This window comes from Miniopterus natalensis, chromosome 9 (assembly GCF_054644295.1).
Source record: "Miniopterus natalensis isolate mMinNat1 chromosome 9, mMinNat1.hap1, whole genome shotgun sequence".
In the NCBI taxonomy this organism is placed as follows: Eukaryota; Metazoa; Chordata; class Mammalia; order Chiroptera; family Miniopteridae; genus Miniopterus; species Miniopterus natalensis.
The window spans coordinates 69,857,874-69,877,698 of NC_142089.1; the positions used below are offsets into that span (position 1 = coordinate 69,857,874).

Sequence of the window (19,825 nt, forward strand, 5' to 3'; positions counted from 1 at the left end):
AGAACAGGTAACACGTAAGGGAGGTTACGCCTCTGCCTTAACTCGTATGCCTGCAGTGCCGGGCACAGAACCTTTTACGTGCAAGGTTCCAGCTTATCCCAACATGCAATTAAGGGCCTCATGACTTCAGATTATACAACCTGTAGAGAAAACTGTTTTGCTATTCTTGTTTTAAATTTGTTCTCATTTTTTTTTTTTTTTTTTTGGTAATGACAGTAGGGAGTTATGGTCATTAAAATACTATATTCATTGAATATTAAATAGATAATTCTCCAAAGTCATGGGAAGTTAGTGTAGAAGATTTTTATCGTGGGGAGATGTAATATCCTGTGTCCAGGATTTATGGATTGTTTTGAAACAAAATTATTTTAACGAAAGTCACTTTTTGGTGTTGCTCAACCTTGATCTCAAAATGTAATGTTAAAAAGAAAAAAGTCAAGCCTGGCCAGCATGGCTCCATGGTTGAATGCTGACCCATGAACCAAGAGGTCCCTGGTTTGATTCCCAGAGATCTATGTTCCTCTCATCAATGGGTCTATCTATATCCCTCTTTCTTCCTCTCTAAAATCAATAAACATTTTTTTTTAAGAAAGTCAAGAGCATTGATGTTATATTTCGACCTCAACATGCAACAAGAAATATTAACTATCTTAATAATCTTCCAACAAAAATAATGTTTATACTCCATAACCTTTGTTAAGCCCCATCTTTAAAATTCAGGTTAGAGATTAACTATTAAGAAAAGTGTTATACTGTTTATATAAAAGAAAAATCATGTTTGTATTGTGAAAAAAAGTCAGTTAATTGTCATTCTGAAAAGAATAATTATCATTGCAGCCTAAAGTTTGGGGAATGAAAATAAGTTACATACCTGAATGCCATTGACTTATGTTAACTCATAAAAAATGTTCAGGAAACAGAGACACCAGTTTTTGAAAACTAGAAAAATGACCTTTGGTTCTTGAGGTATTACCAGCAGTTCTGATAGTGACACTGCAGTGAATTCACACAAAGACACTGAAATTGTTTCACACGTGCCTTTCACTGTGGGATGTGCGATGGCCTGGCACACTACTTCGCTTTCATGGCAATACGACAATAAAGGTCAGTCTCAGCAGCTCCCGGAATTACATGACTCCTAAGTCATTTGTGCTGGAGAATAGCACTCCTTGGGAAAAGACAACTATGGAGAAACAATTCAAAATTAGTTCCTTACATTTTGTTCATGTGACTGTTTCAAAATACAATGTCAAAAACTTTGTTAATGTTTCTTATTTAGCTGCATATTTCAAATGCCAGAAAAATATTTGAAAGCCACATTAAAGCATTAAAGTCAATAATATTAAAGGTGTATGTATAACATAATGAATCTTGAAAAGTCAAGAGAACAAGGTAAGCTTAAGGTGTATTACTGCATCATAAAATTGTCAAGGGAGCATCCAAGCTATCAAAACACTTAGTACTCGGTTAAACGGAGGAATACTTCAAATTAAGAAAATTTAATAAAATTTTAAAAATAAATTAAAAACCTAGCCCTGGCTGGTTGACTCCATTAGTTGGAGTGTTGTCCCACACACCAAAAGGTTGCAGGTTCGATCCCTGGTGAGGGCGTATGTGGGAGGCAACCAATTGATGTTTCTCTCACACTGATGTCTCTCTCTCTCTCTAAGAAAAAATCAATAAAAACATATCCTAAGGTGAGGGGAAAAAAACAACTATATAACCCCATTAACCAATTTCATCTCAATAAATTTAATAAAATTTAAAAATATAAACAAACTAGAAAAACCTCAGTGCTGAAATTCTGAGCATTGCTTTTGAATTAGAAGTCATATATACTTCAAATATGACTATGGAATAAGAATATGCTTATTACATGACTTTATAATTTTAGACCATAAAAGTATAATGTAAAGGCATGACACAAAGTTAAAACATTAATTTTGAAAAACTTCACAGATAATAGAGCTCAGTTTCTATAACTGTATTGATAAAGCAATGCAATTTCTATAATAGAAGTTTCCAGAATTGTCTTCCAAATCTATCTTGGAATACAAAATGCAGTTTTATGATCTTTGAGAATTTTGTTGCTTAATTTGTGGGAAAGTGTAAATATAAATTAAAGCATGTATGGGAAGCATGGCAGACCCATCAGGGCCTGCTGGTGCTGGGGCGCATCCTAGAGATAATCTAGATTGGGACACGCAGCCCAACGTTGCAAGACGGTATCTTTTCCAAAGTCACAAACATGAAGAAGCGGATGGCAAGTAGCAGGTCTCCAAACTCCTTAGAATACGTCCCCTAAGCTCTGTCTTTTTTTCCCCATTTAAAAAATATATATATACTATTTTAAATCAATTTTATTTTTCTAATTACAGTTTACATTCAATAATATTTTGAATTAGTTTCAGGTGTATAGCATAATGATTAGACAATCATAAACTTTACAAAGTGCTCCTCGTGATATTTCTAGTACTCACCTGGCACCACACACAGTTATTACAATATTATTGACTTTATTCCCTAAGCGGTGCTTTGTCCTAGTGACTATTTTGTAACTGCCAATTTGTACTTGTTAATCCTTTCACCTTTTTCACCCATTACCTCAACCTCGTTCCCCTCTGACAACCATCAGTATGTTCTCTGTGTCTATGAGTCTGTTTTTCATTTTTTTCTTTAGATTCCACATATAAGTGAAATCCTATGGTATTTGTCTTCCTGTCTGACTTATTTCACTTAGCATAATACCTTCTAGGTCAGGGGTGAGGAATGTCCGGCCCGCGGGCCATATACAGCCCAAGAAATCATTTGGTCTGGCCCTGCCAACACAACCGCAGGCAGGACTCGAAATTCAATAAATCTCGGAGCTTTTTTCAAAGCTAATTTTTAAGTTGATAATTTTGTATGGCCCATGAATATTGTTATAAATATCCAAATGGCCCCTGCCAGAAAAAAGTTTCCCTACCAGTTCTAGGTCCATCCATGCTGTCACAATGGTAAGATTTCACCTTTCATGGCTGAGTAATATTCTATTGTACATATGCACCACCACTTTTTTAACCACTGTCTATTAATGGGCACTTGGGCTGCTTCCATATCTTTGCTATTGAAAATAACACTGCAATCAACACAGGGGTGCATATATTCTTTCAAATTAGTGTTTGGGGTTTCTTTGAATATATACCCAGAAGTGGAATTGCTGGGTCCCCATGCTCTCGTTTCACCAACTTCATGTCCCTGAAATTTTCATAAAGCAGGCTTTAATGATGTGCTAAACATTCAGATTCCAACATTAAATTATTTTCTCACAAATCTAGCAACTGCAATGCAAATAACGCAAAGCACTGCAGTGGTAATTGTGGGCTCCCCACCCAATTTTTCTGAATGACTAAGGAAAGTTAAGCCTCCCAAGACAGGAAGAAATCATTTCTAAAGATAGTCACTAAGTAATTTAAAAGTTTTGCAACCTATTTTACATTTACTAGCAATCATCATACCAACATTTAGGGACTTCACCCATTTCAGGTTGCATGCTGTAAATACTTAAATGTTCTCAAATACAGAATCTTCTAATAAGTTACTGCTACAGAACTACTCATCACAGGTAAGAAAAATAGGTCTGATTTCAGTGAGTTTCACATGGTGGTAACACCACTAATGCCCCTGATCCTCAAGTAAGGGTGGAGGTGAGTGGGGAAAGAATGTAATCTACGGCTGTTTTCTGAGTGCAGATGACTGATCACCAGACGATGATAAAGAAGGAACTAAGGCAACATAAAGTCAGTAAACAATATTTTACTGAAACAGTTCATAACACAGAAAATCTGTCTGAAGTGTCAAGTTACTGTCTTACACAAGAGGGACAGACCCATTTTCAAAGACTAATATGAATACAATAAATATGGAGTTTACATACTAATTTATACACAGACACTCTGCCCCACAGCCATAAAAATTTATACTTAACAGTGCAACATATAATTTAATCAGTTGATTTATTTGACAGTTTTTTCTTACTAAACACAAATAACTACCTGGTTTTCATATATATATATAATATATATTTTATATATATATAGATATTCAACAATCTGTACAGTTTCTAAACATAAAACTCCTAAAAGGCACAATTGTCTATACAACATGTACAAAAATGGCTGGAGCTGACACGAAACAATTATTGGTCAAAATTCATGATTGCACAAAGATTAGTCATGAGTTTATGTCAGAAAAATGTGCTTTAGGGGAAGGAGGGTTTTCAAAAAAACCTGTAAGTGTTATATATAAAAAATAACAAAACCAAAAAAGCCCCGAAGCAGCAGCCACTAGGTTGCTATTACAAGCCTGTCCTCGTCATCGTCACTACTCACGTCGCTGAACTGCGCAGCGGCCTGCCTGCGGGGCGGGGCCCCCCGCCTGGTCGCCTGCCGGCCCGCAGAGAGCGTGTGCTGGCCTGGCCGCTCCGGGAAACCTTCAGCACGTGCCCTGAGCACAGGCTCTGCCGTGGGCGCTGGTTTGCCCTGAACAGGAGGGAGTTCGAGCGTGGGTTTCACCTGATCGACCGCGGCAGCCTTCCCTGTGTCCATCTTACCGGTGCCATCAAGCCTTGCACGGTCTCTTGCAGGGGCAGGTGGATCGAGCACTGTTTTTGCATTTTCCCGCTGGACCTGAGGTGACCCCTGAGGAGACGCGGTCCTGCTGCCCTGGTTCCCACTGGCCACAGGAGTCGGTGTGGGGTGCGCCTCGCGCGCTCTGTTTTGGGAAGCTGGTGTTTCGGGAGCTCCCTGGGCATCCACGGTCACTTGACTGACGGAGGGAATTAAGGTAGGCAACGCTATGTTCAGGATCTGGAGGCCGGGGATGTGCGCCTGGGGGGGGGTAGTGCCCTGTGACGAAGGGCTCGCAGTCAAAACCTGCAGGCCCACGGCGTTGAGCGCCAGCCCCGGCGGGCGCACCTGCGGGGCGATGTTTGTGTTGGCAAGGCCTAAGATGTTAACCGTTTCCATGCTCAGTGATGGCAGTGACTGCAGGCCTGGGGCCCCGAGGCTCTGAAGGCCTGGCACCCGGATTTGGCCAATGGGAATACATGGCACAACGCCGCTCAGTTCAGCCACTCCAGCGGGATCTGTAGTGCCAGAAACTTCTGTGACCGTCTCCCCGGCAGTGCCCACAGTTCTGTGGATTACATTGACAGCAGGAATTGTAAGCTGCATGGGCCCAGCTTGAATGGGTACAAAGGTAGAATACGTGAGGCCGGCAGGTACCACGTGGATTCCCCCGACCGGAACCATATTATAAGGTGTCCTTGACTGCTGTTGGGAATGCAAAGGAAGGTGGCTAAACAAGTGAGTGTGGGGAGAAGGCAGGCCTGGGGTCGGCGGGAGAGATCCGTGCTGCTTCTGTCCTTGCGTGGCAGGCTGCGGAGAGGCCGCTGCAGGAGGAAGCCTCACAGATGCGCTCTACAAGACAAGAGACAAGAATCCTTCAGGGGGAGCTCTCTCAGTCACTGAGCTACAATCTATTCTTCCCAGTGCGCGAAGAAATGCACATTTGTATTTTATAAAATTACGAGTCTGCTAAAAATCCTATTGTGATGATAAAAATAAGTTTCCAATAGGAAAAACTCTATTGCACTTTTAATGTCTTGTTTTCTAATACAAGTAACAGCAGCACATTTCTGTACAGTACTTTGCATTTTTCAAATTTCCTGGATATCATCTCATTTATACTGAAACTAACCCTAGGATGTGGCCATAATTATACTCAGCTTTTGCTGTTGTTTTATTGCTGGTACCACCAGCTTCACCTTATTTTAGAGTAGGAGTCATTGAGAAATTGAGATATTAACTGGTGAATAGAATCAACTCGGGGGGAAAATTAACTGGAGACTCATTCACTTATAAAATAGTCACCACTAATATAAAGGTCTGTAATTGTTCATTTGTTTGGACTTTCATTCATGCATGTTTATGAAATATCTACCGAGAACCAGGTTTCCAGGCACTGGCAGACTGTGGGCGACTTTGGGACAGAGAAGCTTAGTGCACAGGTAACAAACAGGAAAGTTAATAAAATGTTACCAGGAGGAATAAATCTCGCCTAGCTTCTCACCCACTCAAGATTATCATTTAAATATCAGCTTTTTCTTGGTATCTATATTATAGAGCTACATTAATTTACATGATCATTTAAACTAAACATTAATGAAATTTAAGTTAAATGTTAATGTGATTTAATTTAGGGCAGTCTACCGAAACCCACACTTTCAAAGTCTTATTTTTCTCCAGTGTTACCTGGTAAACCAACATCTGCCACACTAAGAAATAAATCCTAGTGCACCTGTTAATACACACCAAAGGACAGAGAACTGCGATGGCAGAAGAATGGATTCCTCACAGAATTACATGTCCCTCACCAGCTGCGAGGCCTAAACGCAGGGGGTCATCCACAGTGCCCTCGGGTGACATCCCAAAACCCGTGCCTGGCCCTGAGCTGGTTCTTGGGCAGGAAGCTTTCCCAAGTGGCCACAACAAGTTGATCATTCAAACAGTGAACTGCTTGATATGTTTTTTTGTGTCACATTACCTTTGCCACAGAAACTGGTAGCTATTTTGCCAACAAGGACAAAGTGTAAAATGTTTGGATAATTTAGTGCAAATCCATCAGATCAATGCCACTGGAAAAACAATGCAGAGCAGCTATGGATAAATATGTTCAAATTCACATTTTCAGTAGGCACATATGTGTTTTTATTTCAAGATGTTAAAAAACAAAAAAAAACAAATAAAAATGAATGAGTATATTTTAAAAGATCCATTTGGTTCTTTCACAGATTTATAATACAATATGTGACCTCTAATTAAAACACCTAACCAGAATCAGATGGAAATAAATATCCTTGGCTCTTAAACAAAACAAAAAGCTTAAAGAAATAACAAATTGATTTAGCCATAAATGAATAATTTAAGTATATTATTATTATTTTTAAAAAAATATCTTTATTGATTTCAGAGAGAGGAAGGGAGAGGAGGAGAGAGAGAGAGAAACAACATTGACCGGCTGCTTCCTGCACACCCCTGACTGGGGATCGAGCCTGCAACCTGGGCATGTGCCCTGACCGGGAATCGAACCACAATCTCCTGGATCCTAGGTTGATGCTCGACCGCTGAGCCACGCCCAGTCGGGTTAAGTACATTATTTTCTTATGCCACTAGGCTCCCCATATTTAACAGGTCAAACTAAAGGAAAGCAACAAACCATTTACCTGTGTTAAAGCAATAGCCTTTCCTGCCACAGAACTTCCCAGGATGTCGTCTGATTCAGGGTAGTCCACAGACATTTGGTGACACGGAGACCTGGGTCCAGCTTCAGGGGACCGAGAAAAGTCGAGAGTCGCCGTCTCCTCCTCCTCGCTCGCAGCACGCTGCCTGGCCCTCCGGGGGGACTCCGCCTGCCGGCTGCAGTCGGACTGCACCGCGCTGAGCACGGTCATCTTGGTGGGCAGCGCTCTCGGCAAAACGTCCATTGGGTCCGCGTGGACCCCAGAAAAGCAGTCGGTGATCCTGATGTCCTCGTCGGTGCTCACGGAGTCCTGAAGGCTGCTCCTCGACGGCAGGTGCTGCGGGCTGGCCGTGACGGAGGCGGCGGCCGACAGGCCCGACTCGGCCTGGCTGTCCTCGTCGTCGTCTTCGTTCTCATTGTCGTCCTCGTCGGGGCCGTCAGATTCTTCGGGATCGTACCCGGACCGCTCGTAACCGAACCTCGGCCTGTCGTCTAACGAAAACAACCAAGAGGGCAGGTTAGACGATGTTTTGCAAGGGGACGGATGCAATCTTCTCTTTTTTACAAGCTTGGTGATACTGTGAGGAATATAAAAGACGGGAACTCTACCCACAAAAAGCCTGCGATTTAGTCGGTAATGACAAGGGGAACAACGAGCCGATCTGCCCGCAGGAACCAGAGAAGGGCACTGACAGGGGCATGGCAAGGGCATGGTAGGCCCCGAGAGGACGCGGACACGAAGCGGGCTTCAGAACAGGAGGCAGGCGGAGGGCCGTAGGGAAAAATCAGAAACAGAGGCCTGACATTATACTTGCAAAATCCCCAAAGACGACTGAACTATATTTAAAAACATTAACAGATTTCAATACAATTCTTTTCCTGAGTTCTTTTTCTAGATCTACGCGTTTGTATTTCCCTCTTATTGAACGAATTTAAAAAAACAAAACACCTGATGGCATTTCATACGTATAAGCAAAGTAATTTTCCTTAATACTTGAATAGTATTTTAGACATGCTTGCACTGTTCACTGAGGAGTAATGTTCTCTAATATTTAAGTCTCCTATTTTTTTTTACTTAGGTGCTAAATTTTCCCATCATATTTTTTCTATGATGATTCGACCCACGCCTCACAGGAAGGGAACATTAACGCGGAGTCATTCACACCAGCCTCGCGACGTCATGTGGGACTGTGCCTAACACTGTGCCTAGTCGAGACGGTCCAGCGAAGTCTGGGATTCTCAGAAGCTCGTAAACCTTTATGGAGGCCAACATCTTGCAAAATTAGAGGCTCTTACCCTTAGAAAATAAACTTTAGAAGTTAAACAGGAAAAGAATACAAAGCATCTAGCGCAAGGCTTCCTCGCCGAGCCGTGGCGAGGCCCACGCAGGCCCCGTTCAGCCGAGCTGTCACGCGTTCCGCTCTCACACGCACACTCGTGAAGGGGAACGAATGTCAACAGAAACAGACGCCTGGTGCATTTCCTGGCTTTCCCGAATGGTATGCGTATTAATTTATTTTACCATTTTTCCTATATTATAAAGGTAAGTTCTTTGAGAAAAGTTTCAAAGGATCGACATCAACATTTGCGAGTAATTATTTCTAGATGGAGCAGACTACAACTCTTACGTTGTTTATCTCAAGCACGTGCTACTTTTATGATTAAAATGATGAGATAAAATATATGCACTTAGGTTCCTTTAATATGTGATTTCATAAGCTTTTTGTTTTAAGGGTTCTACTATTTTGTTGTAAAATAATAAACAAACAACACTTATTGAGTCCTAGCAGGTGCCTCTGCTGGAAATGGAATGGTGATTTCTGGGTAAGTGTCCTGATTTCTGCCTCAATAATACCTCTCCTATACTCTGTCTGATATTTGAAATTCTAAAATTAGAGAGTCATTCCCAATTTGTTTTGAATTTGCCACATTAGTGCCAAATCAGACATATTTTTAGAGACACCTTTTCTTTTAAAGGAGAAAGTAAGAAATAAAAACAGAAGAAGCCGGATGGCTGGGAGGACAGGGAATCGAGAGCGGGCTGATTTCATTAAGGACCAACCAGCTGCAAAGTCTAACTTGGGAGGGACTTGCTTTACCTTAATAACTATTATATTTACTCTTTAAAGAGAGGACCTAACTTCAAATTTACAGCTTTTCCCAAGCCCATCATAAAACTCAGGTCCCAGACAATCAAATAGTCCAAACTAAGCAGGGACAGTGTCTGTGAGAAGAGTGAAGACACAGCTTACATCATCGGGGGTAGGCGCAACAGGACACTGGGCAATGGAAGTCTGCTAAACAGCTAAAAGACTGGTTAGGGCCAAGTGTGGGCTGGCAGGATTGTGTACATCCTCTGGGGCTACACCCTCTTGCAGGCTCCATGCCATGAAGCCCACCCAAGCGCTCACAGAAAAGAGCACTAAGTGTCACCTGCGGTCCAGAGCCTGGCGAAGAGCAGCAGCCACATAGGAGGGCAAGGAATTCCACCTGGACCCATCTCCTCTCTCTCCACTACAGGAGAAAAACCTTACCCTCTACTAGGAAGGGCAATACGCATGGTTGCCCTTATGACATAGGTGAAAACTCACTATAGTGAGGAAGGGAAATGAACAGGAGAAAAGATACAACCCTGCTACTTGAGGAGGACAGGTTACAGCCGAGTCCACAACAGCTGGAGGAGGGGTAGGAGAATGAGAGGGCCCCAGCCTGGAAATTTAAGAACATGGTACACGCAGAAGATTGAGGCTGGATTAGAATAGTAATGGCATATCTTCTTGTCACCCCTTAATGCCAAGCTAAAGAACTTTCAGTGACTGGTGACCACAAAATATTGTTTGGAGAGAGGCAGCAGAAAAAGAATGTGTAGAGAGACCCTCTGAGAGGCTCTACACAAAGGGAAACCGTAAAACTAGAACTGAATAGGCACTGGCCTCGTAATCCATCCCCCACCACAAACACAAGGCATCTCTACAGGAATTCGAAGCCTTTGGTGCACTAAGGGTAGCCACAGCAACAAAAAAATCTCTCAAACCCAGTCCAACTCTAACCAGAAAACTCCCACACTAGGCCTAGCAGAAGGACACGCATGCCCATCACCAGGCATAAAACTACTTACATTAGTCTGTACTATCTTGTACAAGATGTCAAGCTTTCAACAAAAATAACAAGGCATACAAAAGGCAAGGAAAAAACATTACTAAGAAGAGAAAAAGCAGTCAGAATCAGTCAATATGACATAGATGTTACAATTGTACTATCTTGTACAAGATCTCAAGCTTTCAACAAGAATTACAAGGCATACAAAAGGCAAGGAAAAAACATTACTCAGAAGAGAAAAAGCAGTCAGAACCAGTCAATATGACACAGATGTTACAATTGTCAGAGAACTTAAAATAATTATAATTAATATGTTAAAACCTCTAATGGGAAAGGTGGAAAACATACAATATCAAATAGGAATTTCAGATAAGAGATGGAAACTAAAAAACACACCAATGAAATGAAATGCTACAAATGAAAAACACAGTAACACGAAAACTCTCAAATCCAGAATTCTATCCCCACTGAAAATAATTTTCAAAGATGAAAGGAAATCAGACTTTATTAGAAAAACAAAAGCAGGGAATTCACTGCCAACAGCCCTACTTGACAATAAATGTTAAAGAAAACTCTTTAGGCAGAGAGAGTATGGAAGCAAATGGATACTTGGATCTTCACTAAAAAATGAAGAGCATCAGAAATAAAATAAATCAAGGTAAAATAATTTTTAAAAATTTAAATTGCTTGCTCTTAAGCTAACTGAATGTTTACAGCAGAACAGTAACAATGTACTCTGTGTTTATAGCATACATGCAAATGTAAAAAATAAGGCAACAATAGCACAGGATGGAAAGGAACCGTGAATATACTGTTATGAAGTCTTTATACTATATGTAAAACAACGTAATATCACTTGAAGGTAGACAACTAAAATTTTTAAAAGGTATAAATAACAAGTCAATATAGAAGATAAAATATGCTCAATTAAGGCATAAAAAGAAAAAAATAAAACAAATAAAAAATAGCTGGCAAGATGGTAGGTTCTCTAATCCAAATACATGAACATTAAAGGAATGGTCTAACACATGAATTAAAGAGCTTGCCAGACTGGATAAGAAAGCACGTTCCAGATACGTGCTACGAACAAGAAATCTATTTTAAATATAAATACATAAACAGATTAAAAGTAAAGTTTGGAGAAAGATACACTTTAAATCATTAATTAAAATATAGATAAAACACCTCTATACTAATATCAGACAAAGCAGACTTTAATTTAATTTATTTATTTAGTAATTTGAGAGAGACAGAGGAAGGGGGAAAGGAGGTTGGGAGAAGGAGAGAAGGAAAGACGGGGGCAGAGGAGACAGAGGAGAGAGAGAGAAAGATCGATTTGTTGTTCCACTTACTTCTGCATTCATTGGTTGATTCTTGTATGTGCCCTGACAGGAGATCAAACCCAAAATTTTCGCGTTATCAGGACAACGCTCTAACCAACTGAGCTACCTGGCCAGGGCCTCCAGACAAAGTGGACTTTAAAACAAGGGATATTATCAAGGATAAATAGAAACATTAAGTGACGATAAAGGGGTTAACTCTCTATGAACATATAATAATCTCAAATGTGTAGCAATTAACTAGAACTCAAAAATAAATGAGGCTAAAACTGAAAAAAATGTAGTAAGCGCACAATCATATTTGAAGACTCCAACCCTCTACTCTCAGTAATTAATGAAATAAGTATTTAAAAAATTGGTAAGAACATAGAAAACCTGGAAGACACTATCAACACTAACTGACATTTAGAGAATGCTTCCCTACGAGCAGAATACATTTTCCTTATACATGTACATGGAACAGTCACCAATACGTGTAATATTTTGCGCTATAAAACCAACCTCAGTATATTTAAATGCATAGAAATCACATAGAGAATGCTTTTGAATGAAAATAGAATTAAGCTAGAAATCAGTAATTAGACTTCTGAAAAATCCCCCAGTATTTAAGAATTAAATAACACATTTCTAAATAATCCATGGTTCGAAGAGAAAATCTCAAATAAAAGTTAGAAATATTTTGTACTGGATTAAATGCATATATAACAGATACAATTATTGAAATGCAGCTAAAGCAGTGATTAGTGGAAATTTTATTGTATTAAATGCTTTTATTAGAAAAAAGAAAAGTCTCAAATAAATAATCTAAGTTCTCAACTTTAGAAATCAAAAGAAAAAAAAAGCTAAACCCAAAGCAAGAGGAGGGAAGGAAATAATAGAGATGAAAACAGAAATAATAAAACTAGCAAAAGAAAACTAGAGAAAATCAATGAAACCAATGAAACTGATAAACCTCTATTAATACCAGCCAAGAAAAAAAAGAAAATAAACTACCAACATTAGACAAGAAAGAGTGGATATATCACTATACAACCTACAAACATTAAAAGAATAATAAAGAAATCTATGAAAAACTCTACGCCCTACCAAAGAACTGGAACTCAAAATTAAAAATGCAATACTATTTACAATAGAACCAGAGCAATGAAATATTTAGGTATAAATTTTAAAAGGTACAGGATGTATATGTTGAAAACTACGAAACTCTGGTTAAAAAAAAAATCAAAGACTGAAAATAAACAGAGAGATATACTGTATTCATAGATTGGAGGCCTCAATATTGTTAAGATCTCATTTCTCCCCACTTTGATCTATAGACATACTACAATTCCATCAAAGAATCTTACAAGCATTTTGCAGATATTTACAACCTGGTTCTAAAATGTCTATGGAAAAGGAAAGAAACTAAAATAGCTGAAAGAATTTTGAAAAAGGAGAAAAACGTTGAAGGACTCACACTAAAGACAGCATCATACTGTAGAAGGACAGTCACACAGGAGCAACAGGTCAGGACACAGCATCCAGAGATAAGCAACCACACAGACAGAGTGAGCTAAATTCTGACAAAGGCAATTCCATGAACAAATAACCCTTCCAGCAAGTGGTGATGAAACAGCAGACATCCAAATACCAAAAAATGAACATTGATACATATACCTTACACCTAATACATTAACTCAAAAGAGATTATAGACGTAAATGTAACATAAAACTATACAGCTTGTTAAAAACCATAGACATCTGTGTGGCCTTGGATTAGAGAAAGATCTCATATATAGAAGATCAAAAGCATGATCAATACAAGAAAAAATTGATAAATTAGACTTTATTAATATTAAAAAATTTGCTCTGAGGAAAACACTGCAAAAGAGAACAAATAAGGCAAGCCAAAGGCTGGGAGAAAACATCTGCAAATCACATTTCTCACAAATGGATTATATTTACAATATATAAAAAGCTATAAAAATTCAACAATAAGAAAACAAACTATTTTAAAAGATGGGCAAAATTTCTGAATAGATATTTCACAAAGAAGCCTTGTGGAAGGCAAACAGCACATTAAAAAATGATCAGCATCATCAAGTGGGGGAGAAATGAAAATTAAAACCACAATGACATACCACTGCACGAGTATTTTTTTAAAATGTGCTGGTGAGGTTACACAGTAATTAGACTCTCATACACTGCTGATGGCCAAACAGTGTCACAGTTCCTTACAGAACTAGATGTGCACTCACCATACAACCCAGAGATTCCACTCCTAATAGCAAGACCTGGAGAAACAGGAACTTATGTTGACAAAAACTGGAAACAACCCAGCTGTCTTTACACTGGTCAGGGGATAGCAAACCATGGCACATCAATACAGTGGAATGCCACTCAGCAACAGGAAGGAGTGAGCTGCTGACTCACACAACATGGGTGAATCTTCCATGCATGTTGCTGAATTAAAGAAGCCAGACCCTCAAAGCTACTTACTGTATGATTCCTTTCACATGACATTCTGGAAAGGGTGAAACTATAGGGAGAAAAACACATCAGTGGTTGCTAGGGGTTGTAGGGTGGGGGAGCAGTTTTCTATTAAGGAATGGCTCTGGAATTTAGGGGGTGAAGGAAGTGTTCTGCATGGAACTGTGGGAGTGGACATACAATTCTATGCATTTGTCAAAACCTACAGAACCATACACCACCAAGAGGATTCTATTGTATGTAATAAAAACATAATCAATGAGGATGTGGGGGGAATTCTGAGATGACATGAAAGCTGAGATGACTCTAACTGAAGTGCAAACGAACCACATAACCACAGCAAAGTGGGTGGGAAGAAAGATCCTGACCTAGGTAGCCTTAGAAAGAAGGTACTGAGTAGATCCTGTGAAGGCGAAAGCAAAAATACCTACACGCCAACACTGTTCTGTAAGAGTCAGTCTGTTCACAGGTAGGTGAGGGTTCTGCAACTAGTTTACTGATACAGTAGAGCTGAACAGTACGTGATGAGAGTCAGGTTTCTCACTGTCGGTGGAAAAAAAGAGGAAACAGAAGAGGCTGGAACAGACACTGTTGCTGAGTGGAACGGGAACGGTCGGTAAGGACTCCTGTTCTCAGTCACACATGCAGCTCATAGGGAAGATGGGGCACGCTGGGAGGGCACAGGAACAGACCTCAAAGGACTCTCAACGGCCAATGAGAGCCGGAGCTGCACAATGAATAATGACGATACTGGAGTATAAGACAAAGGATAAAATACACATCCTTGAGTCCATACTGATGTAAATAACTGGATGAATGAACAAATGGAGAAGTACTTTTCCTCACAGAAAATTCCAGTTAATAATTTAGAACACCACAGTAATACCACAGGCAAGATCCGCCAATGTATAAACAGAGTATCTGCATAGTCTCAAAGTATCTCCCACAGACATTTATTTAATATTTATACAAGCAACCAAAGTAAATTTATAGTAGAGTCCTGGCAGACGTGATATGAATCTTGAGCCAAGAGATGAAGGTTAACACGACCAGTAATACGTATTGACACAATGAACCCCTGGTATGTGCTAAGAAAAGCACACCACTCCATCAAACTTTCCTAATGATGCACAACCTTGATCCAATCATGAGTAGGTACCAAAAAACCGAAACTGAGAAACAATCTACAAAGCAACTGACAGCACTCTCTAAAAAGTGTCAAAGTCACGAAAGACAAGAAAGACTGAGGAACCATGACAACTAAGTGCAACGTGGGATCCTGGAATGAGATCCTGCGAAAGAAAAAAGGTATCTGTGGAAAAACTGGTGCAATCCGAGTACATTCTGCACTTTAGTTAGTAAGTCTGAGTTGAGGTTAATTTCTTAGTACTGTATTGACAAACATTCCATGGTTATGTAAGATGCTAACATAAGAGGAAGCTGGGCGAATGGTATAACAGGAATTCGCTATACTAGTTTTGCAACTTTTCTGTAAGGAAAATGGCATTAAAAAAACAGCTGCTTGCCAATATTGCAGGGTCCTTATTTTACTCTACTGACACCAACACTGTGTCGTTCAGACCAGCCTGCACAGGCTTCAGCTCCCTGCTGTTCTTACGCTGACCAAGACTTCTTCTGATGAGCAATTTTTTTCTTTCCTGTTGTTCAAAAGGAAATTATTCTTGAAACCAATTCCAACACTTCTATTGGTTATTTAAAAGCACAAGAAATTTCTCCAAAATATACCCTGACCTATCTACATGTTTAAACTTTTTACCACCTAGAACTATTATATCTATTTTTGCATTTTTTATTCAGTGGTACCAAGATGACTAAATGGCTCTATTCCTCTTCTAAAAATATGTTTTTTATTGATTTCAGAGACAGGAGGGAGTGGGAGAGGGAGAGAGAGAAACATCAATGATGAGGAAGAGTCACTGATAGGCTGCCTCATGCACGCCCTCTGCTGGGGATCGAGTCTGCAACCCGGGCATGTGCCCTGATCAGGAATCGAACCGTGACCTCCTGATTCATAGGTCGACGACACTCAACCACTGAGTCATGCCGGCCGGGCATCTATTCCTCTTCTAGATATCTAGACTGTAAGAGGGCCTGGCTTAGTATTATATACAGACCAACACTATTTGATCATAACTAAAACATAATTAAGAACTTGACTTTTTCTCAGACAATGATTTAAAACAATGAAAAATGCAATTAATTATTTTAAAGTGTTAGGCCCACAGCTCAAGTGTCAGAGCCAAGATTCAAGCCCAGCTTTGCCTGTCTCCTCAGTCTGTGCTAAACATTCCACAATCAAAATCATATTTTAAAAATATAACTATAGAATGATTTGAAAGTCAACAACGAATTATGTCAATAAACTAGCTTATAAATGTGTGTGAGTTGAATGTTTATAGGTACAGACATTAAAAGCTTCAAACAATTATTTGATTATGAATAGAACATACGAAATGCAATCTCTGCTCACGTATGCTCACTGACTATTCTTGTAAATAGTTTCACTGGAACACAGCCAGGCTCATCAGTTTACATGTTGTCTATGGAAGCTTTCGCACACAACTGCAGCGTTTAATGATTACAACAGCGACTATATGGCCCTACAAGCCTAAAATATTTACTATGAGGACCGTTACAGTAAAAGTTTGCCAACATCTCTATTCATGATCAAACTTTACAACCACCCTGTGATAGAGTTGAAATCAAACTTACACAAGGAAGTTAAGAAACGTATACAGGGCTAGAAGGCATGAAAGCCAGAATTTAGATCCAGGTTTTTATACATTTAGGAGTCTTGTCATTAATCCAATTAGATATAATGACTTTTCAGCATCATATTAGAATTGTTCCTTCCGTGGCTTATAAAATTCAAACCATAATACTCCAGAGGATAAGTTGGGCTTAGCCCTATACATCCCCAGGTGCTCCAGGACAGACAGAAGGAACCCATATACTTGCTTAACAAATTCACAAATAAATGGCCCTCTAAAGTTCTATTTAATTTACCACTTCCTAGATACATTCCCCTCTCATTATAAATGCTTCCAACACAGTACAATTTTACATAAGTGGAAAATTAATTCCTTTATTTTTTGTGAATTTAAGTTCATGAGGGAAAAAGGTATGCAAAGCAGCGATACCGTTTCAAAAGAAAATGTTCTGATAAACTTAATGTCAAACAACTTCTCAAAGATGTATTTCGAAAGTATCTTTTTAAGGTCAGTTGGATGAACTGCACCGTCCTCTCATCGCTGCCAGACAGTGACACCTGCTGGAAGAGTCGGATCCAGAGACAGCCCAGGAAGCCCTTCAAGACAGGGCTGCGCTGGGCCGGCAACACTGCTCCTGCCCCTGCCCCTGCCCCTGCCCCTGCCCCTGCCCCTGCCCCTGCCCCTGCCCCTGCCCCTGCCCCAGCCCCAGCCCCAACATTCTTTGTGGTAGTTTATCTGTTTTTGTTTTTCTCATCTGTCTAGAAATATTTCTTTGAAATCCAGACAACAAATGCAACTTGAGGAAAATAGTCTTTTTAAAGCATTCAACTGCTGCAGTAATGCTTTTTTGTTTTTAAAGACGCAAACATCATTAAGAATAAAGGGCCAGAGTTTAACACTCGTTCACTTTAGGAAGGAAACCATAAGACTATCACATATGTGCCATTCATTAATGATATAATACTTAATTTTAACTATAACTCCTAAGTTCTATTACTGTGTCATATTGTACATGGAAATTTTTCTTAAAAGGAAAATACAGCTTTCCATAAAAACCCCAGTGATAAAAATACATTCTACAGGTTTTATTTAGATGTCTTATAAACAGCACTTAAATTATTTTTATGGGTCAATGTGATAGAGGTTTTAAGTCCTGAGATCTAAGATCATCATCTTACACACGTGATCCACAATGATGTTTCTAGTTACACTCGGGTACTGAATGGTTCTTCAGTTTGATAGTTGAGGGCACATATTAACATTCCTCGTATTGAAGTCCAGCATTCTGTTGACAAAAACATTCTTTGGATCAAGGCATGAAAAGCAAATGGCCAGCAGCATGATTTTTAACACAAAAAGTGAAAAGTAAAAAATGCTGGCCAATTCCCCAAGAACTCAGGAAAAAGTTCCCGAGACTATATAATTTTGCAAGGCAAGAATACAGGGCACGCAGCTGGGCTAGAATAAGCACATACTATAATTACAGCTTGAGTTGCTAGTCAGGGGTGGGTGGGGGGTGGGGGGGGGAGAGATTAACCAAAGAACTTACATGCATATGTGCATAACTCATGGACACAGGTAACAGTGTGGGGAAGGCCTGGGCAGGGTGTGTGCAGGGTAGAGGGGTCAATGGGGGGGAAAATAGAGGACATCTGTAATATTTTCAACACTAAAGATAAATTTTTTAAAAAACCACTAAACGGAAATGTCTTTTAAATGCCAAATGCACAAACTTTAATGGCTGGCTTAGAAAAATTTCTAATTTCCTCCACTTAATTCAAAATAAATACTTTCCAACATCTCTAAATTTAATCCATTTGAAAATTAGAACAAGAACTCATCTGCTGAAGGAAAAAGTAGGTAGCCAAACAGCCCACTGTTGCTAAGGGTAGTAAAAGAGTACAAAGATGAAGGGTCTTTTGGGTCTCTGGTCCTTCATCACAACACTTGCACAGTGACCTTCAGGAAGCACTCTATCAGCCAGGGAGCCTGCACACTATGCTGATGAATGACATTCTGGGTATCGTGTGCTTGGCACAGTAGAGAAGGAGTTTAGGATCCTTAAAAAAAGGAAAGATTGAAGATAATGCCAGGAAAAGAAGTTCTGAAATTAAACAGAAGTAAATTGGGAGTAAACCTTTGGTGAAAATAAAACAAGGCAGACATAAAGTAATAACTAAATACAAACACAGCATAAAAAAACTTAGACTTTGCCCACAAAGCCATCAGCTGACCAAGACATCACCAAATGTTAATGACGTTTACAAAATACATATTATGACCGGACACTTTATAGCAATACTCTCTGGCCTTTAGTGAGCATTTACTAAATTTTGTTGAATGAATGAAAGCTCAGAGGTGAAATTTTTTGGTGATGATTATGTCTGTGCTACAGAAAAGATCAATTAAATGACCAAGCTCCCAAATTTGTCCTATAAACCTAAAAACACTGTCCTTAGGTCCCTGGGTGCTGTTCTGCGAAGTCTGGCAGGGACTAGATTAAGAATCCTCTCTCCCAAATAACACCGTGGTGGTGGTATTTTCTTTGAAAAGATTTACCCTATTTCCCAGATGTCTGAGATAATCAAGATTTAAGTATATGTAGCAAGTTCTTGTATATGCTGTTAGCTGACTACAGATGTGTGACTGTCATAAAAGTGTGTCAAATCCAACAGTTCTTTTGAAGGCCCTGTAGGGCCCCATTCCCTCATTTTAAATATTAAATGTGAAGTGTGGCTATCAAAACTACTTAGGAATTTTACTCAGTAACCACAAGTTCTCATGCTGTTCAAGTACTGCTTTCCTGAAAGACACGTGGCTCTGAATTTCAGGCTACTTTCTTTAATCATTCTATATTATTTGGTTGGCATCTGTAATCTACTAGCATAATTAAAGGACAAATTT

General features: G+C 39.5%; 1 protein-coding gene across 4 annotated transcripts in view; it reads right to left on the reverse strand.

Moving 5' to 3' along the window:
* Nucleotides 1-3,775: 3,775 nt before the first annotated feature.
* The window catches only part of HIVEP1 (HIVEP zinc finger 1), a 130,217-nt gene continuing 114,167 nt past the window's right edge, over nucleotides 3,776-19,825 (reverse strand). For all 4 annotated transcript variants that reach the window (XM_016204173.2, XM_016204170.2, XM_087820640.1 and 1 more), the window contains exons 8-9: nucleotides 7,265-7,773; nucleotides 3,776-5,459 (exon numbers count right to left, since the gene is read on the reverse strand). In XM_016204173.2, coding sequence (XP_016059659.2) covers nucleotides 4,326-5,459; nucleotides 7,265-7,773 — 1,643 coding nt within the window. In that variant the 3' untranslated portion in view covers nucleotides 3,776-4,325. The remainder of the gene's footprint in view (nucleotides 5,460-7,264; nucleotides 7,774-19,825) is intronic.